This window comes from Xenopus tropicalis, chromosome 9 (assembly GCF_000004195.4).
Source record: "Xenopus tropicalis strain Nigerian chromosome 9, UCB_Xtro_10.0, whole genome shotgun sequence".
NCBI classification, from domain to species: Eukaryota; Metazoa; Chordata; class Amphibia; order Anura; family Pipidae; genus Xenopus; species Xenopus tropicalis.
The window spans coordinates 84217172-84244138 of NC_030685.2; the positions used below are offsets into that span (position 1 = coordinate 84217172).

General features: G+C 44.9%; 1 protein-coding gene across 2 annotated transcripts in view; it reads left to right on the forward strand.

Annotated features, from left to right (window-relative positions):
• zranb3 (zinc finger RAN-binding domain containing 3) overlaps positions 1-26967 on the forward strand; it is a 158324-nt gene that overhangs the window by 41054 nt on the left and 90303 nt on the right. The window contains exon 3 of one of the 2 annotated variants that reach the window (XM_031892934.1): positions 4561-4579. The exons of the other annotated variant lie outside the window; for it this stretch is intronic. Within the exon in view, the coding sequence (XP_031748794.1) occupies positions 4561-4579 (19 nt within the window). The remainder of the gene's footprint in view (positions 1-4560; positions 4580-26967) is intronic. 2 annotated transcript variants of the gene reach the window in all.

Below are 26967 nucleotides of genomic sequence, written 5' to 3' on the forward strand. Positions count from 1 at the left end.
TTACAGAAAGCCCATCTTCCATAGACTCCATTTTAATCAAATAATTCAGAATTTTTAAACTGATTTACTTTTTCTCTGTAGTAATAAAATAGTACCATGTACTTGATCCAAACTAAGATATAATTACCCCTTATTGTGGGCAGAACAGCCCTATTGGGTTTATTTAATGGTTAAATGATTCCCTTTTCTCTGTAATAATAAAACAGTCCCTGTACTTGATCCCAACTAAGATATAATTACCCCTTATTGGGGCAGAACAGCCATATTGGGTTTATTTAATGGTTAAATGATTCCCTTTTCTCTGTAATAATAAAACAGTGCCTGTACTTGATCCCAACTAAGATATAATTACCCCTTATTGGGGCAGAACAGCCCTATTGGGTTTATTTCATGGTTAAATGATTCCCTTTTCTCTGTAATAATAAAACAGTACATGTACTTGATCCCAACTAAGATATAATTACCCCTTATTGGGGGCAGAACAGCCCTATTGGGTTTATTTCATGGTTAAATGATTCCCTTTTCTCTGTAATAATAAAACCGTACCTGTACTTGATCCCAACTAAGATATAATTACCCCTTATTGGGGGCAGAACAGCCCTATTGGGTTTATTTCATGGTTAAATGATTCCCTTTTCTCTGTAATAATAAAACAGTACATGTACTTGATCCCAACTAAGATATAATTACCCCTTATTGGGGGCAGAACAGCCCTATTGGGTTTATTTCATGGTTAAATGATTCCCTTTTCTCTGTAATAATAAAACCGTACCTGTACTTGATCCCAACTAAGATATAATTACCCCTTATTGGGGGCAGAACAGCCCTATTGGGTTTATTTCATGGTTAAATGATTCCCTTTTCTCTGTAATAATAAAACAGTACCTGTACTTGATCCCAACTAAGATATAATTACCCCTTATTGGGGCAGAACAGTCCTATTGGGTTTATTTAATGGTTAAATGATTCCCTTTTCTCTGTAACAATAAAACATTACCAGTACTTAATCCTTATTGGATGGAAAACAATCGTATTGGGTTTAATTAATGTTTTATTAATTTTTTAGTAGACGGAGATGCAAATTACGGATAAAACCCCTATCCAGAAAACCCTTGGTCCCGAGCATTCTGGATAACGGTTCCTATACCTGTGTGTGTGTGTGTGTATGTATATATATATATATGTGTGTGTGTGTGTAAAGGGACTGCACACACAGGGACTTAAAAAAAAGCAAAAACTCTTTATTGAAAAAGATCAAACATTTTGAGCATTAACAGTGCTCTTGTTCAGGGACAAACCCTGAAGAAGAGCACTGTTAAATCACCATAGGGTGCAGAGCAGGCAGGCGCAATTGTATAAATAAGCCGACGGCAGGCAGAGAAAATGAAGGCACGCTGATGTGGCGGGCGGAGGGTCTTGGACCTGTCCATAGCCTGCCAAAGATGGGTTTTATTTGCACCAATCATGTAGACCCTACAGGGTTCAAGCCAGCCCAAACATCACTAGGGCTCATAGCTTTAATTTATGGGATAAATACAAAAGGAGAACTTAAAACATTTTACTTGTGGAAACTTTAGAAATATATGGTTATTCTAATGCCTAATATGTATTGGTCTTTATCCATTTATTCCAAGGTATAGTTGTCACCTTTGCCAGGCTATAATAGAGGCAGTATTCAATACTTACTGGGGTTGTGACTAAAGGTACTGAGGGTTGGTCCTAGTGGGTTTGGGGGGCTGGCTGTGGTGGATCAAGGGCCTAGATGGGCACGTCAGTGGGTATAAGAGGGCAGTGTGGTGAGGAATGACACATTTACTTGTAAGCCTTAAGGTGGCCAATAGGCCTCCCCGACTGAGCAGGCTTGATTTTTTTGTCGGATAGAGGACCACTTCGACTCATTGATGAGATCCTCACTCTAACTTTCCTATCCACTTCATTGCAATAGGATCATTTGGCCCTTGTTCCCAAGGGGTTCCTTGATATTGAATGGACTTATACTTCTTATGGACCTTGGTTCCCTTTGAGTTTTTCTCCCTCTAATTTTATGATGCTTCTAAGGTGCCCATTTACTAACCATTGATTTTTTTTTTTCTTAAATTAAATCAACTTTTTAGCGCAAAAAGTCACAGAGGAAAAAAACTGCTGCAACTTTTTTGAGATTTTCTATGCATCTAAATAGCTAAATTGTCAATTTGCCAGGTTAAACTTGCCGAGTTCATGTAAAAGTCAATGGCAAAGGTTGAAGGTCTTTCTTTTGTCTGGAAACGTTAGAGATTTCGCTGGATTTTGTCCAAAAACTCAACTTTTTTTTTAATTGTTGCAGCGACAGTTCGTGATTTTCACGGTGACAATTGGAAAAAAAGTTTTTACAACTTTTTTCACAGCAATTTTGCCTGGCGACTTTTTTTTAGGAAATGTTAGACATTCGGGGAAACGAGTTTAGTCGAATTTGGGGTAAGCCTTCGGGGCTGGATTACTGCACTCCACCCACCGTCTTAGTTGCCCTTCAAAGCAGAGGCTTCCAAGATAGAGAAATAGCGCACAATACATTTTGTATAGGTAATGACACTTCATCTTATTCATGGCTAAGTGCCTCTTTATATAAGATGTGTCTGCCTTCCTAGCAGTTGTCACGCACCCCCGGTCCCTGACCCTGTCATTTCCAGCAATGCAGCAGATGGAATATTCAAGGAGCGCATGGCTGGCATGTTTGGCGTGCCACTGATATCCTTTTTCCTTTGGTATGTCTAGCGCCGATCTGCTGCCTTCATCTCCCCCGTCAGGCAGATGTGGGGAAGGCATAGTGCCTGCTCATTTACTCTTCTACTTGGTCAGGAATGTATATCCATGGCATGGTAAGTGCACATTAAAGGGGAACTCTGGCTTCCGAGCCCCAGACAGGACAGAAACTCCTAATAAACCTATCCCTGTAATCTGTTCCTTCAAAAAGTAGGAATAAATCCCATTATTATATCCTGAAATCCAGCTTCAAAACTGTTCTTCTCTTTCTGCATCAGTTGAAGTCCTGGCAGGGGAGGAGGGTCTACATCACAATAAAGGGAAAAGAACTTTCTCCAGCCAAAAATAGTATGTCAAGTCCGTCTCTTATAAATAAATACAGATATGGGATCATTCATCCAGAGACCCATTATGCAGAAAGTTACAAATTAGGAATGGGAAGACCATTTCCGGTTTCACAAAGCGATTTCCTTTTTCTCTGTACAGGTATCGGACCACTTATCTGGAAACCCATTCGGAAAGTTCCGAATTACAGAAAGGCCATCTCCTATAGACTCCATTTTAATCAAATTATTCACATTTTTAAAAATATTCCTTTTTCTCTGTAATACTAAAACAGTACCTGTACTTGATCCCAACTAAGATATAATTACCCCTTATTGGGGCAGAACAGCCCTATTGGGTTTATTTAATGGTTAAATGATTCCCTTTTCTCTGTAATAATAAAACAGTACCTGTACTTGATCCCAACTAAGATATAATTACCCCTTATTGGGGCAGAACAGCCCTATTGGGTTTATTTCATGGTTAAATGATTCCATTTTCTCTGTAATAATGAAACAGTACCTGTACTTGATCCCAACTAAGATATAATTACCCCTTATTGGGGGCAGAACAGCCCTATTGGGTTTATTTAATGGTTAAATGATTCCCTTTTCTCTGTAATAATAAAACAGTACCTGTACTTGATCCCAACTAAGATATAATTACCCCTTATTGGGGCAGAACAGCCCTATTGGGTTTATTTAATGGTTAAATGATTCCCTTTTCTCTGTAATAATAAAACAGTACCTGTACTTGATCCCAACTAAGATATAATTACCCCTTATTGGGGGCAGAACAGCCCTATTGAGTTTATTTAATGGTTAAATGATTCCCTTTTCTCTGTAATAATAAAACAGTACCTGTACTTGATCCCAACTAAGATATAATTACCCCTTATTGGGGGCAGAACAATCCTATTGGGGTTAAATAATGTTTTTAGCAGACTTTAGGTAGGAGGTCCGAATCACGGAAAGATCCCTTATCCGGAAAACCCCTGGTCCCGAGCATACTGGGTAATAGGTCCCATCCCTGTAACCTATTCCTATAAATAAGCCTCTCTGGGTTAAAGCCTTGGTACAGCTATATATTTACAGAACAATAAAGTGAATACAAGCAGCGTTTTCCCTTTATTATAGTATAAATGAACAATAATCCCTATTTGTTAATCAAGGTGTGAAAGGAACCGGAGGAGCGACAGCACTACGCTCGGGTTTTACAAGCGCAAATAAATTCATTTGTTGTCCCCGATAGCTTTCCCTGTAAGCGACTGACATTATGTGGCATTCAGCGGGGCAATTACACTCATTGAAATAATCGCTGTGTTACCTGTGTTGCTTTTGTGTACAAATGTGTGTGTATATGTATAGCTATATATAATGTGTATAATCCAATAAAAGTGTAACGCTGCTAATTAACACGGGGGCTTTTCCATGCAGGAAGGGAAGAATGATCAAGCGTTTCCATTAAGGTTTTGTTCTTCTCCCCATCTCTCTCTAGGTGCATGATTGCCGATGAGGTGAGTAATTTACCCATTTATTTTCTTTATAATAAAATTGTGCTACAATTTTGCAGGCATGTTCTACCCCCCCTCTTCTTTTTTTTCCAGTTTGATGGAGATTAAACTCCTAATTAAAATTGTACTGAAAGCTGAATTAATCATTGATCAGGCTGATTAATTAAAATGATTTTTTTTAATTTCTGGCAGATTGCTGAGAATGATGTTTGTTCTGCATTATCGTTACCTAGACGTATATGTTCATTGAGGTGTTTTCGGCAAAACAAACATTTCTGTAGATATTAGAGGGGCACGTATGTCTTGGAATGTGCGAGAGCTAATTACATACAGGCTGCACTAATAAATATTCCATGCAGCACTGCCATCCTGCATGCAAACATATGTCTTATGCGCTCTGGGTACCATTAGCTTCCTTCCAAAAATCTGTCTGCTTCTCTCCCCACCTCTTGATAAATGCTAATTCATCCGCATTAGTAGCTGTTTAACTATGGGGGCAAGGCTGGTTAATTGTGATATCTGTATTTTGTAGAATAGTCCGGGGTGGGCATTTTACTTGGGTCATGATACTGTCATGATATTAATGAGGCACTTTCTGTTTTTAAATGACACTGTTACACAGCAAATAATTCCCTCTGCCATTTAACATTTTATTCTTCAACCAACAAATGTATTTGTAGCTGTAATATTGGTGTGTAGGCGCCATCTCAGTGCATTGTGCCTGAGTCTGAGCTTTCAGCCAGCGCTACACATTAGAGCTGCTTTCAGCTAACCTATTGTTTCTCCTACTCCCATGTAACTGGAGGAGTCCCAAGCCGGACTTGGATTTCTTACTATTGAGTGCTATTCTAATACCTACTGGGAGCTGCTATCTTGCTCCCTTCCCATTGTTCTGCTGATAGGCTGCTGGGGGTGAGGTGGGGGTGGGATATCACTCCAACTTGCAGCGCAGCAGTAAAGTGTGCCTGAGTCTGAGCTTTCAGCCAGCACTACACATTAGAACTGCTTTCAGCTAACCTATTGTTTCTCCTACTCCCATGTAACTGGAGGAGTCCCAAGCCGGACTTGGATTTCTTACTATTGAGTGCTATTCTGATACCTACTGGGAGCTGCTATCTTGCTCCCTTCCCATTGTTCTGCTGATCGGCTGCTGGGGTTGAGGGGGGCATATCACTCCAACTTGCAGCGCAGCAGTAAAGTGTGCCTGAGTCTGAGCTTTCAGAAGGAGCCAGCGCTACACATTAGAACTGCTTTCAGCTAACCTATTGTTTCTCCTACTCCCATGTAACTGGAGGAGTCCCAAGCCGGACTTGGATTTCTTACTATTGAGTGCTATTCTGATACCTACTGGGAGCTGCTATCTTGCTCCCTTCCCATTGTTCTGCTGATCGGCTGCTGGGGGTGAGGGGGGATATCACTCCAACTTGCAGCGCAGCAGTAAAGTGAGACTGAAGTTTATCAGAGCACAGGTCACATGGCTGTGGCACCCTGGGAAATGAAGAATATGGCTAGCCCCATGGGAAAAACAGATTACAATGCAGGATTCTGCTGGGGAAGCTCTATTAACTGATGGGTTTTGAAAAAAACACGTTTTCCCATGACAGTATTGCTTTAAATTGCAGTGCTATGTAGAGAGCAATATTCTGAGACAGTTTGGAATTAGGCTTCATTTTTTAAATGTTAACCACCCCATTAACATGTATCATTTATGTTTATAACTCAAGTGATAAAAAATTGAGAGAATATAAACTTAAAAATACCAAGAAACTAACAGTTCTGAGCAACTTTCCAATATACAGTGTACAAAGGTCGTATCCATCCGTCTCTAGTTATTCTCTGTATTGCTGATTGTGAATAAGAGAACAATGTAACAGAAGCCAGCTGATTAACATGCCTATTCAGAAGCATGCAAGGCATTGTGGGAATAGGAATCTTGGCTGGAGGAGAGCTGACCTCTACTACATATAAGCAGCAGGGAGTGAGGGAATAACGAGGGACGGAGAGAAGCTGTAGAGATATAGAGATACAAGGTGGTTGGTAGGAGATTCACCCACTGTATACAAGATTTAAAGAAGCAAAAACACTATTTTTTCCCATTATTTTTAATGGGAAATGCCATTTTTAAATAAGAATGCCTTTCTTCGCAAACACAGGATTTTTATAGTTTCTGAGAGCTCTGGGGCTCCACTCCCTTAGCACTAATGTTTGATATATAGTTAGTTATGATGCCTGGGAAGTCAGGGGCCCTTTTCCCCTGCGCCGTGCCGCCTCTGCTCCCAGTGACCATAGCTTTAACCAACACCATTGCAATACCCTGCTGATTAGCCCCGGGGCAGCCATTCCTGCACTCGTACAACTGGGGTGTTTGCTACAGAAACCCTACTATAGTTTATATAAATACCCCGCTGTGTAGCCCCGGGGGCAGCCATTCCTGCACTCGTACAACTGGGGTGTTTGCTACAGAAACCCTACTATAGTTTATATAAATACCCCGCTGTGTAGCCCCGGAGCAGCTATTCCTGCACTCGTACAACTGGGGTGTTTGCTACAGAAACCCTACTATAGTTTATATAAATACCCTGCTGATTAGTCCCGGGGCAGCCATTCCTGCACCGGTACAGCTGGGGTGTTTGCTACAGAAACCCTACTATAGTTTATATAAATACCCTGCTGTGTAGCCCCGGGGGCAGCCGTTCCTGCACTGGTACAGCTGGGGTGTTTGCTACAGAAACCCTACTATAGTTTATATAAATACCCCGCTGTGTAGCCCCGGGGGCAGCTATTCCTGCACCGGTACAGCTGGGGTATTTGCTACAGAAACCCTACTATAGTTTATATAAATACCCCGCTGTGTAGCCCCGGGGGCAGCCGTTCCTGCACTGGTACAGCTGGGGTGTTTGCTATAGAAACCCTACTATAGTTTATATAAATACCCCACTGTGTAGCCCTAGGGGCAGCCATTCCTGCACGGGTACAGCTGGGGTGTTTGCTATAGAAACCCTACTATAGTTTATATAAACACCCCGCTGTGTAGCCCCGGGGGCAGCTATTCCTGCACCGGTACAGCTGGGGTATTTGCTACAGAAACCCTACTATAGTTTATATAAATACCCCGCTGTGTAGCCCCGGGGGCAGCCGTTCCTGCACTGGTACAGCTGGGGTGTTTGCTATAGAAACCCTACTATAGTTTATATAAATACCCCACTGTGTAGCCCTAGGGGCAGCCATTCCTGCACTGGTACAGCTGGGGTGTTTGCTATAGAAACCCTACTATAGTTTATATAAATACCCCACTGTGTAGCCCTAGGGGCAGCCATTCCTGCACTGGTACAGCTGGGGTGTTTGCTATAGAAACCCTACTATAGTTTATATAAATACCCCACTGTGTAGCCCTAGGGGCAGCCATTCCTGCACTGGTACAGCTGGGGTGTTTGCTACAGAAACCCTACTATAGTTTATATAAATACCCCGCTGTGTAGCCCCGGGGGCAGCCATTCCTGCACTGGTACAGCTGGGGTGTTTGCTACAGAAACCCTACTATAGTTTATATAAATACCCTGCTGTGTAGCCCCGGGGGCAGCCATTCCTGCACTGGTACAGCTGGGGTGTTTGCTACAGAAACCCTACTATAGTTTATATAAATACCCCGCTGTGTAGCCCCGGGGGCAGCCATTTCTGCACCGGTACAGCTGGGGTGTTTACTACAGAAACCCTACTATAGTTTATATAAATACCCCGCTGTGTAGCCCCGGGGCAGCCATTCCTGCGCTGGTACAGCTGGGGTGTTTGCTACAGAAACCCTACTATAGTTTATATAAATACCCCGCTGTGTAGCCCCGGGGGCAGCCATTCCTGCACCGGTACAGCTGGGGTGTTTGCTACAGAAACCCTACTATAGTTTATATAAATACCCCGCTGTGTAGCCATGGGGGCAGGAATAAACTATATATATATAGTAGTGTTTTACCAGTGCAGGGCAATAATCCATAATATTTTAAATACTTTGATAAACCTTTAATTTTTGTGTTACTGTTCCACTAACATATACCATGGCCGGTGGAGAGGGCCCATAGAGCTCTCTTGGTGCACATTCAGACCAGTATTAGAGGCGCCTCAGAACCCTAGGGAACCAGACCGTACCAATAACTTGCAGAGAGGGGCTTTAGAGCTCTCAGGAGCCTTCACTAGTGCTGCTGTTTGTAAAAGTTACGACTCCTGAGAGCACAGATGCCCTCTCGGCTTGCAGTATCATTCATCAGAGCGTGAGCTCTTTCTCTACAGTCCCATACATGCTTATCAGGGATATGACTCCTGAGAGCTCCGAGTCCCCTCTGCAGCACCAACGCCGATCCATCACAGTGATTATGGGGAATGTAATGCTCCCTCAGCTGCACTACTGTTACTGCCTCCAAACATATGTCTCCCTCTCTCATCTCTCCCTGCCCGATACAAGTGCCTTCTGCCGTATCCCTTCCCATCACTTAATATCACGCTTACATCATTTCTGTTTGGAGCTCAGTAATATCAAATATTGTTTTGGGGTGGAGAGTGGGGGGGACACAATGCTAAGCAGCATATATATATATATGTATATATAGGCAAATCTTTCTTACCAGTTCTCCAAACAGTTGAGCAGTGTTTCATACTGTCCAAGATTCTTTCCCTGTACTTATCCGCTGACCAGAGCATAACTAAACCCCTTAGCCCCAAAGCAATGCTTGTGTTATCTGCCCCATTTCTATTTGCCTATGGCTTAGAATTAGGGATGTACTGAATACACCCCTTTTTGGGATTTGGCCGGACACCCCTTTTTGGGATTTGGCATATGTAAATTTTGCTATGGAAGAATGAAAGAGGAAAAAAAATAAAAATTCAACTTCCGCGTTTATATTACAAGTCACATGATTGTAAAGGAACAGTAACACCAAAAAATGAAATGTATAAAAATAATTACAATTGGGGATGCACCGAACCCCGAAATCCATCCCAAGGGATTTGGCCGAATACAGAACCCTGACGAAAAAGGCTTAATCCTGGCCTACTACCAAACGGAATCCTGGTTTGGGTGCATCCCTTATTACAATATAATGTACTGCTGCCATACACCAGTAAAACGAGTTTGTTTGCTACAGAAACAGTTTATAGTTTATATAAACAAAGCATCTGTGTAGCCAAGGGGCGGCCATTCAAAGGAGAAAAGGCACAGGTTACTATGCAGATAAAACACCATTGTACTCTACAGAGCTTATCTGTTTTCTGCTATGTAACCTGTGCCTTTTCTCCTTTTTTTTCATCTTGAATGGCTGCCCCCATGGCTACACAGCAGCTTATTATATAAACTATAAACTATTTCTGTAGCACACATACTGGTTTTACTAGTGCAGGGCAGCAGTAGATTATATTGAAATTACTTCTATACACTTTCATTTTTTGGTGTTACTGTTTCATTTAGGATTCAGATTAGATTCGGCCATATACAAGCGAGTGGATCTTCTCCCGATAACGGGAGAATCCAGGGTAATTCGATCATTTGGCCCTGGGGTATAGGAGAAGTCGGTCCGGGGACCGCATCAACGAGCCAATGGGATCCCCGATCCAAATAGATTTTCTAACCTGGCCGATCGAGAGGCCAGATATTGGTCGGGCAGGCACGTCGGGAGTGCCCATACACGGGCCGATTAGCTGCTGAATCGGTCCAAGGGACCTTTAGTCACAAACATTAAAATCTGATTCATCATTGGCTAAAGCAGTCACATTGTCCCACATAAATTATCTGTTGTTTCCGGCCTCCATCAGACTCTAGTGGGGCGTGGTCGTTAGCGCGTGTGTCTAATTACATCACTGTTAATGCGTTTCCTCTGTACTTGGCAAAAGTGCTGCTATCGCTTTAAGGCTGCGTTGCACTGTATATTGTTTGTAGGGATGCTCCGAATCCAGCCTTTTTTTCAAAGTTTTCAGTTTCAGCCGAATCCTTGCTCTGCACCGAATTTGAATACTAGTTAGAATAAATTTGCATATGCTGATTAGCATTTGGAAGGGTTACATGTTGGGGGGGGGGGGAATTAACCCTTTCCGATCCTTAATAGCATATGCGAATTGGGATTCGGTTCAGGATTCGGCCAGATTCGTCGGGGTGGGTTCAAATAAAAACGAGGGTTTGGTGCATCCCTAATTGTTTATGAAACTGAATTAGTGCTGAATTGATGCAAATATAATTGCTTCACCCCATTCAACTACAGAGTGATAAAACTAGGGTTTGACTGGGCCAGAACCAACCCTTGCTGGCGCTCCTCCGGCCGACGGTTTTCCTCCCCTGACGCGTTAAACTGATATGCTCAGGGGAGGACGTCCTGTAGGGGGTTAGGGATGGTCACTGGGGGCCCTTCGGGGGGTTACGTGGGGGCCACTAGGTGGTGCGGGGGATGTGGCTGTGGGGGTTACCTGGAAGTCCCCTGAGGCAGCAGCCCTGGTGGGCCCTTCACCCCCAGTCCGGCCCTGGATAAAACCATGGAGCAGGTATTCAAACAAAAGATCAGATCCAGTTTTTATCTTTATATTCTTTTTCTTCCCCCGCATTTCGGTTTTTGGTGCTGGAGTGCCTCAGCGAGCAGAGATGTACGATTTACATGAAAACCGCTCAGCAGCAATAAAAGAAATGTATATAAATGAAAGAAGAATGTATAAAGCGGAAATTCTGGGACGGCAACGTCTCTTTAAAGCGTAAGGCAGCTTATGCACTACTGTAGCGAGTGTTGTTAAGGCAAGGTAAACGCTATTCCATTTGAATGAATGGCATTTATAGAGTTTGCAATTATTTTACCATAGCCCCTCTTGATACATAAGCTAAATGTCTTCACGCCGAACACTATAATATAGAGTTGAGAAGTTACTGTAAAGGGGACCCAGGAGGGAAATGAAAACCCAGCCGCACACAGGTAGCATTTACAGTCGAGATAAAACCCCTTCTTATATATCAGAGGTTTTCTAAGGTAACATTAAAACTCTTTTTGGCGATTTCAGCCGCCATTTGACCCTTTTCCTCTGTCTCATTAAAGCTGTTTGATTGGAAGCATATATTCCCAGCAGCACTTGAGTACAGTGAGAAAAACACAACCGTCCATTAAGCGACACTTTCCTTTTGGCTTTTTTGTGTGAAATATTTGCTAAATGTCAACCTGGTAGGGGATCTGTTATCCTGAAAACCCATTATCCAGAAAGTGCAGAATGTAGTTGAGATGGATACTAATGTTTATATTAAAAACTTTCACAATTATAGATATAACATAATTTTGCATTTCTTTAATTATAAAAATATGTTAATCAAAACAATTTTATTTAACATTGTCTAGTTATCTTTTATAAAAAAAAAAATACAAATTAACCCTAAAAAGAATATCTATGATATGAAATTGATAGAAACGCAGAGCGACTAGAATATAACAACAAGCAGACGAGGATATTTTTTGGGTAGATTATTCAGAATTGTAACATGCAAACTGGAAAGAGGTAGAAAACAAAGGCAGATAATTAGGGATCCACCAAATCCACTTTTTTGTATTCTGCCGAACCCCCAAATCCTTTGTAAAGGAACCGTATCGGAATCCTAAGTAGCATATGCTAATTAGGTTTTGGAAGGGTTAAACATCATTTACGTGACAAAAAGTCACATGGTTTTTAGGATTCGGATTTGGTTCGGCCAGGACCGTGGATTCGGACGAATCTTGACGAAAAAGGCAGAATCTTGGCTGAATCCCGGACGGAATCCGGTGCATCCCTACAAATAATAAAAAAACAATCCAAAATGAATACTGTTTGAAGCACATTCTGTAGCATTCACATAAAGACAAACTGCCCCATTAAAGGAGAAGGAAAGGTAAAAACTAAGTAAGCTTTATCAGAATGGTCTATTTATATACAGCCGTAAGCCCTCTGAGTCCTCTATCAAAAGAAACACAGGATTTCTTGTCTTCTTTTCTGTAAACATGTTCTTCAGTTTCAGACATCTCTCTCAGAAAAATTCTTCATTCCCAGGGCCAGAGTCTGCACAGCTCTCTCCCCTCTCCTGCTCCCCCCTCCCATAGGAATTCATAAGAATTCACTCCCCCTCCCATCAGAATGTGTGATCTGAGCTACCAACGGCTGCACCAGGGAAGCTACAAAGACCAAGCTAAAATGGCAGCTGCTATCTTAAACAAACAGAGGGAGCTTCTAGGGCTGTTACTCGGGTATGGTAAAGCTTTTTAATTATAGTGTTCTAGGTGGCACTAATGTGGCAAATCTATTGGCAATAAAATGCCAAAATTACTTTCCTTCTACTTTAAGGGGACACTAAGTATGATAACCACACAGCCTACAAGTTTGGTGTCCAATATACTGAACATCATTATGGACCGAAACACACTAATCAATCTATAAAAAAAAAATATTCCAGACACTTTTCTTTTTCTCGTCCTATACTTTTGTTTTGTGCTTCTCCAATCTTCTTTTTCTTGCCTTTTTCTCTTCTTTCCTTTTCACTTCTTCACTTTTTATTCACCCTCCTCTTCCTTTATCTTGCATTTCCCAAAGTTATATTCTTCTCCTCCTTCTCTTCCCCCTTTCTATCCTCTTTCCTTTTTCTCTGCCCCCAAGACCAGTTTCCATCCTTCTTCTATGTAAGTGATCCCCAACCAGTGGCTCGGGGGCAACATGTTGCTCCTCAACCCCTTGGGTGTTGCTCTCAGTGCCCCCAAACCAGGGAGTTATTTTTGAATTCCTGACTTGGGGGCAAGTTTTGGTTGAATAAATACAAGATTTCCTACCAAATAAAGCCCCTGTAAGCTGATAGGGTGCATAGAGGCTGCCTAATAGCCAATCACAGCCCTTATTTGGCTCCTCCATGTACTTTTATGGTGCTTGTGTTGCTCCCCAAGTCTTTTTACATTTGACTGTGGCTCTCGAGTAAGAAAGGTTGGGACCCCTGCTCTATGTGCTCCCTTTACCCTTCAGTATTATCCTCTTATATTCTCCTTTTTTTCTGGTTTTGTAACAATTTAGTCATTGATCTCTATTGGCAGTTCTGATAAGAACACTGCTGAAAAGCAGTAGGACTTGGCTACAAGACTATGGACTACGGAAATTGCTTAGACAAGCCTGTTCTGTTTAATGTTATTCACATTTTTTGTTGATTTTACTGCCGTCTTCGTCAGTGCCATGTTTGATCAATCAAAGATCTTTGTTTAAATTCCATTAAGATCATTTAAACAGGAGCAAAAATACTATGGTTTCTTATAGCCTGTATATATATAGAAATAGCACTAAAAATAACTAAATACATATATATATTAGACAATTAAGCAGAAATCAGCTAAAGAATACTAGTGCCACTTTATTAGTCTAGTCCTCAGATGATCTCTCCAGCTCTTGGTCACCTTTCTTATAGCAATATTAATACTATGTAATATTATACTAAGGTAACCTCGATTGCGGTCACAGTAAATATGGGGGAGGAGGAAAATGGTATAGGGTTCGTTATCCTATGGGAATTGAGGCAGTATTTATCAGCTGCTGAGAACATGTTTTTAGTTATATTGATAAATAAGGATGCGCTCAGTGGAGAATGTATGATACAGCTCCAAAGTAGGTCAGTACCAACAGTCATTAATAACCCTAGGCATACAGTCACACACCTGCCGTAGTTAGCATATTTATTGTGCAAGGGCTGAAGGAATACTGCTAGCAACCCCCTGCCCCAAAATGACTTTCCAACTGGGCCATATGTTTCCTAAGCCAAATTAGATATAAATGATCCGGGGCTTGTGTGCCCGTGGCCTTGTGTGACTCTTCTACTCAACTGTGAGTCCAAGTCACATGTGAAGAAGTAAGTACATTTTGTTTACGGATATTTAATCTTCTTTTCTACAATATTAATATATAAAGGTAATATAACAGATATCATATGCACCATTTACATTTTGTAGTCCCTTGTGTAATATAAATAAGCAGAAATGCATTTAACCCAAGCTCAAAACCCAATGTTATTATCAGGTGGACCTGATCTGGCTCAAATGATTAGAACATTATTAAGAGAGGATCTTAGAGATACTTCTTATTTAAGTCTCAGACATTTAGTTTGAGTGCCTCTTTGAGGTCTTTAGAAAGGGGATTTAGATGCCTATGGGTATGGAAATCTACCATCTACAAGTTGGTATCAATATTCCACTGGAAAATCATTTACAAGTGGAGAAGGTTTCAAACTATTGCCAACTTTTCCAGGTCAGTAGAACACAAGAAGCTGAAAGAAGTCTCTAAAAACCCCAAAAATTGCATCATGGGACTTAAAAGTAGCTCTTGCCACTATTAATACACAAATCTCTCATTGGAAAGAGGCTACACATCTAGATCTACATGGGAGGGGTGCCAAGAAGAAACCTTTGCTGTCAATAAGGAACATCAGGGCAAGACTTTACATCTTGATAAAGAGAAATAATGTGCTTTGGATAGCCGAGGTAAAGATAGTTATTTGGCTGCAGTACCAGTTTCGCGAAAACCAAAATCAGCATTTCCCCAGAAGACTCTGATACCAACTGTAATGCAAGGAGGTGGAAATGCTTTGATGCATCAGATCCTGGTCACCATCATAGAGTTCTGTTTGGCAAGCAATCTGTCAGAAGACTGAAGCTCAACCAAATGTGTACCTTGCAACATGAAATTACACTAGTAACTTTCACCAAGTTCTGGAATGGCCAAGTTAAAGCCCAGATCTAAATTCCACCATTATGCTGTGGGGACATGTAAAATGGCTGTACATGCTAGATACCCCTCAACCATTGCAGAGATCTAAAAGTTGGGAAGAAGTTTCTTTTAGTCAATGTCAGAAACCCCTAGTTGAGAGTGCTTGTTCCAAAGGGGGCAATACCAGGTATCAGAGCCAAGGGGGGACTTACTTTCTCTCCAGAAGGACCAGGTATCAGAGGCAAGGGGGACTTACTTTCTCCCCAGAAGGACCAGGTATCAGAGCCAAGGGGGGACATACTTTCTCCCCAGAAGGACCAGGTATCAGAGCCAAGGGGGGACTTGCTTTCTCCCCAGAAGGACCAGGTATCAGAGCCAAGGGGGGACTTACTTTCTCCCCAGCAGGACCAAGTATCAGAGCCAAGGGGGGGCTTACATTCTCCCCAGAAGGACCAGGTATCAGAGCCAAGGGGGGACTTAGTTTCTCCCCAGAAGGACCAGGTATCAGAGCCAAGGGGGGACTTACTTTCTCCCCAGAAGGACCAGGTATCAGAGCCAAGGGGGGGACTTACTTTCTCCCCAGAAGGACCAGGTATCAGAGCCAAGGGGGGACTTACTTTCTCCCCAGAAGGACCAGGTGTCAGAGCCAAGGGGGGACTTACTTTCTCCCCAGCAGGACCAGGTATCAGAGCCAAGGGGGGGCTTACTTTCTCCTCAGAAGACCAGGTATCAGAGCCAAGGGGGGGGACTTACTTTCTCCCCAGCAGGACCAAGTATCAGAGCCAAGGGGGGACTTACTTTCTCCCCAGAAGGACCAGGTATCAGAGCCAAGGGGGGACTTACATTCTCCTCAGAAGACCAGGTATCAGAGCCAAGGTGGGGGACTTACTTTCTCCCCAGCAGGACCAGGTATCAGAGCCAAGGGGGGGGCTTACTTTCTCCTCAGAAGACCAGGTATCAGAGCCAAGGTGGGGGACTTACTTTCTCCCCAGCAGGACCAGGTATCAGAGCAAAGGGGGACGACGTAATTTCTCCCCAGCAGGACCAGGTATCAGAGCCAAGGGGGGGGGCTTACTTTCTCCCAGAAGGACCAGGTATCAGAGCCAAGGGGGGACTTTCTCCCCAGAAGGTCCAGGTATCAGAGCCAAGGGGGGACTTTCTCCCCAGAAGGACCAGGTATCAGAGCCAAGGGGGGACTAACTTTCTCCCCAGCAGGACCAGGTATCAGAGCCAAGGGGGGGACTTACTTTCTCCCCAGCAGGACCAGGTATCAGAGCCAAGGGGGGGCTTACTTTCTCCCAGAAGGACCAGGTATCAGACCCAAGGGGGGACTTGCTTTCTCCCCAGCAGGACCAGGTATCAGAGCCAAGGGGGGGGGCTTACTTTCTCCCCAGAAGGTCCAGGTATCAGAGCCAAGGGGGGGACTTACTTTCTCCCCAGCAGGACCAGGTATCAGAGCCAAGGGGGGGCTTACTTTCTCCCAGAAGGACCAGGTATCAGAGCCAAGGGGGGACTTGCTTTCTCCCCAGCAGGACCAGGTATCAGAGCCAAGGGGGGACTTGCTTTCTCCCCAGCAGGACCAGGTATCAGAGCCAAGGGGGGACTTACTTTCTCCCAGAAGGACCAGGTGTCAGAGCCAAGGGGGGACTAACTTTCTCCCCAGCAGGACCAGGTATCAGAGCCAAGGGGGGGGGACTTACTTTCTCCCCAGCAGGACCAGGTATCAGAGCCAAGGGGGGGCTTACTTTCTCCCAGAAGGACCAGGTATCAGACCCAAGGGGGGACTTGCTTTCTCCCCAGCAGGACCAGGTATCAGAGCCAAGGGGGGGGCTTACTTTCTCCCCAGAAGGTCCAGGTATCAGAGCCAAGGGGGGACTTACTTTCTCCCCAGCAGGACCAGGTATCAGAGCCAAGGGGGGGCTTACTTTCTCCCAGAAGGACCAGGTATCAGAGCCAAGGGGGGACTTGCTTTCTCCCCAGCAGGACCAGGTATCAGAGCCAAGGGGGGACTTGCTTTCTCCCCAGCAGGACCAGGTATCAGAGCCAAGGGGGGACTTACTTTCTCCCAGAAGGACCAGGTGTCAGAGCCAAGGGGGGACTAACTTTCTCCCCAGCAGGAAATGGACTAATCTATTATTATTTTTTTGTTTTGGAATAATTGATTGCAGTGTCAACATTTCCTTGTTTTATTCCCAATTACACCAGCTTTATCTTTCTCTACTTTTTTATTAAAACACCATCCTGCATAGATCTGACATTTCATAAACAATATCCACGGCTTATTGTGCATTCGTTACGATGCATGCTAAGCAGTAATCTTATAGCCATACACCCTTATTAACCCTTTAATGTGCCGGTATCACAAGCGTTTCAGTTACATGCACTTACCGGTTTGCATATTTGATGCGGTGGGAATGCGTTACACGCAGGTGCATCCTCCAGTCTCGCCACGTGCTGCCTTAAAGGGCACCACACCCAATTACTGCTTGTTGGTTTTCTTTCTTTTTTCAGAATGAAGGAAAATGTAATTCTAAGCAACTTTCCAAAATACATTCATTAAGCATTGTTGTTTTTAAACATAATTGCAATTAAAAGTAGTGCTGGTTCTGTGTTCTGGTTCCTACAGGTTCTGGCTACAGAGTGTTTAGGTTTCAGTTCCTATTTAACCGTTTCAAGCTGCTGTTCCAGCCCACTGCATGTGGCCATTGTAATACAGAATTGGTTATATGCTGCATCTAATTATAAAGATCTTCTGTACATAACGAGCATTACTTTCCTTTGTGTGAGGGAGGGGAGAGAAGTTACTTAAATATAACCACAAACATAACTTTAATAGCATTTTCAGGTATTAAATACATGCTGTTTTGTTTATTTTCTCATCCAGTATCCAGTAACATTTGTTACTAAAGACAAAGTGTTTCCTAAAATAATGTATATTAATACTACTACGACTGTGCTTACAATGGGGGGGATCAGATAGGATCTGTGCCACTGTGACAGAATGCTCTGTTATACAGATAGCTAGAATCTCAGCCATAAAGCAGGGCAGGACTGCTGCTTACAATGGGGGGATCAGATAGGATCTGTGCCACTGTGACAGAATGCTCTGTTATACAGATAGCTAGAATCTCAGCCATAAAGCAGGGCAGGACTGCTGCTTACAATGGGGGGATCAGATAGGATCTGCGCCACTGTGACAGAATGCTCTGTTATACAGATAGCTAGAATCTCAGCCATAAAGCAGGGCAGGACTGCTGCTTACAATGGGGGGGATCAGATAGGATCTGTGCCACTGTGACAGAATGCTCTGTTATACAGATAGCTAGAATCTCAGCCATAAAGCAGGGCAGGACTGCTGCTTACAATGGGGGGGATCAGATAGGATCTGTGCCACTGTTACAGAATGCTCTGTTATACAGATAGCTAGAATCTCAGCCATAAAGCAGGGCAGGACTGCTGCTTACAATGGGGGGATCAGATAGGATCTGTGCCACTGTGACAGAATGCTCTGTTATACAGATAGCTAGAATCTCAGCCATAAAGCAGGGCAGGACTGCTGCTTACAATGGGGGGATCAGATAGGATCTGTGCCACTGTGACAGAATGCTCTGTTATACAGATAGCTAGAATCTCAGCCATAAAGCAGGGCAGGACTGCTGCTTACAATGGGGGGATCAGATAGGATCTGTGCCACTGTGACAGAATGCTCTGTTATACAGATAGCTAGAATCTCAGCCATAAAGCAGGGCAGGACTGCTGCTTACAATGGGGGGATCAGATAGGATCTGTGCCACTGTGACAGAATGCTCTGTTATACAGATAGCTAGAATCTCAGCCATAAAGCAGGGCAGGACTGCTGCTTACAGGGATCAGATTATCAGAGATAATAAACTAATGAAATTCTATTAATTATTCTAATTTACTTTTATGTAGTACAGGTATGGAACCTGTTATCCAGAATGCTTGGGATTTGGGGTTTTCCAGATAAGGGGTGTTTCAATGTAATCATTTAACATTAATTAAACCCAATAGTTTTATTTTGTCTTAATTATATCTTAGTTAGGATCAAATACAAGTAACTGTTTTATCACAGATTAAAAGGAAATCATTGTGAACCATTTGAATTATTGGCTTATAATGGAATCTACTGTAGCCTTTCTATCATTTGGAACTTTCTGGACAGTGATTTCCTACTATATCTGCAGTAGAATAGTTTTTTAATAAAATGTTTCTTTCTCAAATTCTTCTTTTTTTTTTTTTTTTATTAACGAGAACAAAACAGACGTAATATTGGGCTGCGGAGATTTCATCCCACCATGTTCTGCTCCGTTTTATTAAAACTTGTGTGTGGGTTGGGAGGGTTAGGTTGGGGGGCACGGCGCCACAATCCATCCAAATTTCTCCAAGGTGCCCGTGACCTCTCCTTCCATGGCATTGTCCTATTTTATCCGTCGCTCTCACTTATAACTTCCGCTTCTTCCTGGGTCTGTAGTGCCCTTGTACCTGCAGCTCGGGGTTCCTACGGGACCCGTGATGTTAATTGCTCTGTAATCAAACCTGCTTTCTTTAGGCAGGAAAGATATTGGAATTGAGCAAGTATGTTATTCTATAGAACAAGGGTCCTCAAACTTTTTAAACAGGGGGCCCTCAGACTGTTGGGGGGGCAGCTAGTAGCAGGTCCGCCATCAGAAATCATGGGGCCCCTCACAACAAAATTTTCTGGGCCCCCCTCCTCCCATGCCCTGCCCCCCAATGGCCCCTCCCATCAGTACAAAGGACACAGACATTGGTAGCCAGGGCCCCCCTAACACATTGCTAGCCAGGGCCCCCCAGCATCCTCCAGTTACCCCCCCACAGCATCCTCCAGCTCCCCCCCAGAGTCCTTCCCAGCATCCCTTAGCTCCCATCCCCCCCAAGCATCCTAAGGCTCCCCACAGCTCCCACCAGAATCCTCCAGCTCCCCCACCAGAGTCCTTCTCAGCATTCTCCAGCTCCCACCCCTCAAGCATCCCACCAGAATCCTCCAGCTCCCCCCCCCAGAGTCCTTCCCTGCATCCTCCGGCTCCCCCCCAGCTCCCACCAGAATCCTCCAGCTCCCCCCCAGAGTCCTTCCCTGCATCCTCCAGCTCCTACCCCCCCCCCAAGCATCCACCAGAATCCTCCAGCTTGCCCCCCAGTGACTTCCTGTGGCTCTCCACTTGATATGTGCCCCGGCTCCACCGCTGCATCTGCACAGCGCCCCCCCCCCAGCATCCTCCTGCAGCTACCCCCAGTGCCCCCCCCTTCAACAACTTCCTCTGGCTCCCCCCTGCATCTTCCTCCGCCCCCCCACCCCCCAGTGGCTTCCTCCGGCATCCTCCAGCTCCCCCACAAGTGACTTCCTCCGTCTGCATCCTTTTGATATGTACCGGCTCTCTGCAGCATATAAACATTTTATAAGATTGCGCAACCAATCAAATTTCCCGCTGGCCACCAATGACAGGGCCCGTAATTCTTTAAAGGGGGCCCAAGCTAAAAAAAAAACTGTATCACGGCCGGGCCCCCTTTAAAGTGACCGTCGCCAGGGCCCGGGACAACTGTGCCCCCCTAATGGCGGCCCTGGCTAGTAGTAAGTAGGGGGCCCTACTCTGGGCCTGGCTGCTACCTTCATAATGTCGGCTAGTGGGATACGCAGGGGGCTGATGACAGCACTGAGGCAGACAGGTAGTAGCCAGGGGCGAGGACGCAGCGGGGGGCCGGGTAAATGTCCTTGGGGAGCTGCATGCGGGCCGTGGGCCATAGTTTGAGGACCCCCTGCTATAGAACAATGAAAGCAAAATATTCTTTTCTATTTGCTGTCATTGCCACAAATCGTACCCCAGCCGGCCGACTCTCCTTGTACAAATGCAGTCTGATGCCCTGTACTGATCCCATTTGGATTCCAGGGGGAAAGGGGTGCAGCCTGCTTCCTCAGGGTGCTAGGGCATCTCCCCATCCCATCGCGCCCAGTCTCGCTGTATTCCCACCATTCTCTGCTTAGTGCAATGGCTCCGCATTAACTCATCAACAGTGACCCATTTAAATCCCCCCGGGGTTTCTCCCAAGTTGTTGAGCAAGCAAAAGGCGCTGCCTCAGAAACCCTTTCCCTTACTGCAGAGCTTTTATTGGAGGGAAGAAAAAAAAGAATAGAAAATTCACGTACCTCGAAAATGAAGGTCATCTTGAAATATGAACCAATATTGCCAGAAAGCAGGAGTGTAGGAGCCGAGTGAGCCCCCTCTCATCCGCCGCCGCTTTATTACCAACTGGGTTTAACTAATAATATTAGCGCTAGCCAGAAGAAAACATCTGTATTGGAAAATAAGGTTAAAAGGTTGTAGAATGGCAGCAATGGGCTTGGGAAGGTTAAACAAGGTTGTGCCGCACGTGGTTGTACCTTTGGCTCTGTATATCTATATATGTTATATTTATATGTTTCATATAGATACTCGCCATTTGTCAGTGTCACAGACTTGGCCTACTTGCCGGCAACATCTCCATTTTAAGGGATTTATTATGTTTTTTTCCCATTGCCGTATAAGGCTGGAGAAAACGCCTGCAGCTTTGTTCATATAGGGTAATTAGATACAATATAGCGCTGGCCGGAATGATAGAATTGCATGGGGATTTATAGCTGTAGTTGCTTCATCAGATCTTGCACATAGTGGGACTGCAGCTGGCACTGGGTGCACATAAAGGGTCATTATCTGGCAAATGGAGCAGCCCATCAATCAGCAGGGGGTGTTAAGGTCCCCATACACGTTGAGATTCGCGAGATTGCCAAGCGAGCAGATCTTCACCCGATATCCCCACCTACGGGTGGGCAATATCGGGGAGCGTGTAGACTAATTCAATTCGAATTATATTGGCGGCAATGGGGCAGTCAGTTCGGGGACTGCATCAACGAGCCGATGCCGTCCCCGATCCGACTGAACTTTCTAACCTGGCCGATCGATATTTGGCCAATTTCAGGCCAGATATCGGTCGGGCAGGCCCCTCGTTCCTGCCCCTACACAGGCCGATAAGCTGCCGAATCGGTCTAAGGGACCCATATCGGCAGCTACAATCGGCCCGTGTATGGGGACCTTTTGTTGCACCCCCCTAATGTACCCCATACAATCAGGGAAATAACTTTGTATCTGTACTTACTGTCTGCCATATTGTGTCCTGTAACACAGAATGAATCTTTATCTCAATTACTTCTCTGCCCCTCTCTATGGTTTGGGTAATGGATTTCTGGGCTGCCGTAAGTGGGGTACAGGGGGTACTGTAGTCATCAGGGGGTTTGTTGGAAGAGGGCAGGCTTCAGGATATTACTAAAAACTAGTAATAAGAGAATCTGTCACATTTCACTTTGCCTAAAAATTTGCAAAATGTAAAAAGTTGGGACATTGTTGCCCATTGGCTGCAATATATTTTTTACCATGCAACTTTTTTTGTTCACCCATTGGAGTATATGGGCTTTTTTGCGCAGCAAAACCTGGTGAGCAATTTCGCTCATCACTACTGAAAAGTTACAGTGGTTTCTTATGCATTTCCTCATATTTTTGTCTAAAAACTGCAGTCCTGTCTTGCTTTACGGCAGCGCTGAATCCCGGATTTGCTTCGGGAATCGGGCCGAATCCAAGCTTATTTTCAAGGATTCGGTTTCGGACAAATCCGCGGCCCCGACTGAACTGAATGAGAATTCACTAATGGACACATCATCATTTTTTTAATGGAAACTTTCTATCACTTAAACTCAAATTTTGCTGTTTTCACACTCAAGAAAAGCGACGAATGATAAACACTTAGGGGCCCATTTACTGAACCCCGATTATGTATTTTTGAGATAAATTGGTATTTTTTCTAACGTAAAAAAAAATTTGTTAAAATTCCACAACTTTTTTGTGGTTTTCATTAACTTCCACAGAAAAGTTGTACTTTTCACAAAGACTCCGACCATTTTGGAATTCATTCAAGCTCAGGTATCAGGACTATTTTTTCACCAGGTTGTATCTGTCGAGGGCCATTGAGTCCTATGGGAGGCTTCCAAAACCATACATTGAAGGTTTCAAAGCCAGAAAGGCTTTTGCGCCGTTTCTGAACGTTCGGACCCGAAAATTTAGTGTCTTTCGGAAGGCAATGTTCCGTTCAACAACATCTCTCACTTGCAAAGTTCGTCAAGCAAAATCTTTTGGACCAGATAAAGTCACATCTGTATCAGTTACCTTTAATTACAGATATTTAGGAATCGGGACCCTGGATGTGACACATTAATACAACCCTGATACCTGGAGTCATTATATGGGGAGATTTTCTAGTAAAAAAATCGAGATTTTTTCCAAATGCACATGGAATGGCAAATAGAAACGTGAGCGGGTCGGCAAATGGAATTGTGTATTGACGTTTTCTAATAGTGCGAGCGCACAAGCACGAATGGCGTCTCTTTCCTTTTCAGAAGAGAGGAGAGACGGTCTCTGCTGCTGTGACGCTCAATTGATTGCAGTCCCATGTGGCCTGGGCTATTTGCGCCATGCATTGTGCCTCGGCCCCTCCGTACCCGGGGAAGCGCCTTGTTGCTAGAAACAAATTGATTGATGAAAGGAAAATAGTTTTATTTCCTGATTAATTATGGTAACCTTTTGGCTGCGGTCCCTGCACCTGCCTGAAATGAATCAATATGTGTTATTCTCTCCAGCCGCAGCTATTATCTAGGTTGCTTTGCACTCGAGGCAGTCGCACACGTGCCATTTTATGGCCACGTTTTCCCTCAGGAAACATAAAAAGCCGCAACTCAGAACGACAGGAATTGTCTCAAATCGCTTTCCATTTTAGTGCAGTAGGCTTATGGGACATGTGAGCCTAAAAGCAGGGCTACTTTGCCTTTAAACATCATGGTAAATTGCGACTAATCTCCCTGTGTACTAGAGCCCTTAGAGTGAAGACACACTGAGCTACTTAGTAGCAGCTACTAAACGCCAGAAAATCTCCTGCTATAGACAATACTGAGAATTGCCTCTGCTAAACACACGTAGAGACAATTATCAGTAAATGATCAGCATTGTCAGTTTTAGTAGCCGCGACAAATAGCTGCTACTAGTAGCTCTGTGTGTCTTCACCCTAAGGGCTCTGGCGGAAGTTTCCTCTCGAGGCAACTTCCGTGATTTCACGGAAATCGCGCCGCCGCGTATGCCATCCCACCGGCGATTTACATTTTCACAGGTGGGATGGCAATTCGGGGAGATTAGTCGCCCGCGAACAGGGAGATTTGTTGCGGGCGACTAATCTCCCCGTGTGCCAGAGCCCTAAGGCTGATGCCCCACAGAGCGTGTTGGTCACCCTCGATAGTTCTCTGCTATTGCGGGCTCCGAAATGCCTTTCCACCTGCAACTTGCCGGTGGAAAGGCCTTTGCATCACTTCAGTTTTCGGCAGGTTTATCTAATGGCTGAAACAGCACTGCTAAATTGTATGCCGTCCTTGCCTTACTGTTCTCAGGCGGTGAAAGGGTTAAGCAACTAATTGGATTATCTGTTCCCCAGAAGATGCCGGTTCCATAAGTTATGTGTTAGCTGGGGTCTTCGGGGCAGTTGCTGGCCTTTTCCCAGAGTTGATGTAAGGTCACCAAACAACAGCTGGGTCTGCCGTACGGTCCCTAGAAAAATAGATTTGTGCTCAGGAACCGACATGAAGCCGAGCGCTAATTGCCCCATTAAGAGCCGACTCTCCCATAGACAGCCCTCACTGGCGCTTTGTTAGCGAGAGAAATCCGAATCTTAAATGCCAGATGCAAAGGGAAATTGACATTTTATTATTATTATTTTTTTCTCCCTGTGCCAGAGATGATGCTGCAGGCTAATATATCATCTTCTTGCACTTAATGGAAGGAGCTGAACTTCACACCCCCTGTTAGATTTCATTTTGTCATTCCAATCCCAATCCTCGTGCACAATTGCTCAGCCCCGGCGACAGAGTCTTACGCACAAGTCCGCGCGACAGAGTCTTACGCACAAGTCCGCGCGACAGAGTCTTACGCACAAGTCCGCGCGACAGAGTCTTACGCACAAGTCCGCGCGACAGAGTCTTACGCACAAGTCCGCGCGACAGAGTCTTACGCACAAGTCCGCGCGACAGAGTCTTACGCACAAGTCCGCGCGACAGAGTCTTACGCACAAGTCCGCGCGACAGAGTCTTACGCACAAGTCCGCGCGACAGAGTCTTACGCACAAGTCCGCGCGACAGAGTCTTACGCACAAGTCCGCGCGACAGAGTCTTACGCACAAGTCCGCGCGACAGAGTCTTACGCACAAGTCCGCGCGACAGAGTCTTACGCACAAGTCCGCGACAGAGTCTTACGCACAAGTCCGCGCGACAGAGTCTTACGCACAAGTCCGCGCGACAGAGTCTTACGCACAAGTCCGCGCGACAGAGTCTTACGCACAAGTCCGCGCGACAGAGTCTTACGCACAAGTCCGCGCGACAGAGTCTTACGCACAAGTCCGCGCGACAGAGTCTTACGCACAAGTCCGCGCGACAGAGTCTTACGCACAAGTCCGCGCGACAGAGTCTTACGCACAAGTCCGCGCGACAGAGTCTTACGCACAAGTCCGCGCGACAGAGTCTTACGCACAAGTCCGCGCGACAGAGTCTTACGCACAAGTCCGCGCGACAGAGTCTTACGCACAAGTCCGCGCGACAGAGTCTTACGCACAAGTCCGCGCGACAGAGTCTTACGCACAAGTCCGCGCGACAGAGTCTTACGCACAAGTCCGCGCGACAGAGTCTTACGCACAAGTCCGCGCGACAGAGTCTTACGCACAAGTCCGCGCGACAGAGTCTTACGCACAAGTCCGCGCGACAGAGTCTTACGCACAAGTCCGCGCGACAGAGTCTTACGCACAAGTCCGCGCGACAGAGTCTTACGCACAAGTCCGCGCGACAGAGTCTTACGCACAAGTCCGCGCGACAGAGTCTTACGCACAAGTCCGCGCGACAGAGTCTTACGCACAAGTCCGCGCGACAGAGTCTTACGCACAAGTCCGCGCGACAGAGTCTTACGCACAAGTCCGCGCGACAGAGTCTTACGCACAAGTCCGCGCGACAGAGTCTTGCACAGGACTACTCTTTTGACAGAAAGGAAAGAATTAGTGATATAAACGCCTCTGAAAAAGAGCCAAATATTAAATAAAATCCCCCCACAATTTATACAATATTTCTTTATTCTGATTACAGCATCCCTGAATTCTAAACTGAATTTTCAACCTTGAAATTGACTTCTCTGACCTATTGCCCCAAAGGTGAACAAACCCCCAATAGCCATTACACAAGCAGAGAGTATTCTAAGGAAATAGGAGAGGTGTCTGTCTGATATACTAGGGGAACCCTGCGTCCCTATGCCCTGCCCATGGGTTCTCATTTGAAATCTGAAGAGGGCAGCTATAAAGGGTAACCGGTGAGACAGATAACCTAAAGGTCCCCCTACACGGGCCGATTGTAGCTGCTGATATTGGTCCCTTAGACCGTTTCAGCAGCTTGTCGGGCTGTGTAGGGGCAGGAACGAAGGGCCTGCCTGACCGACATCTGGCCTGAAATCAGACAGATATCGATCGGCAAATTAAAAATTTTAGTCAGATCGGGGACCGCATTGCCTTGTTGATGCACTCCCCAAACCAACGGCGCC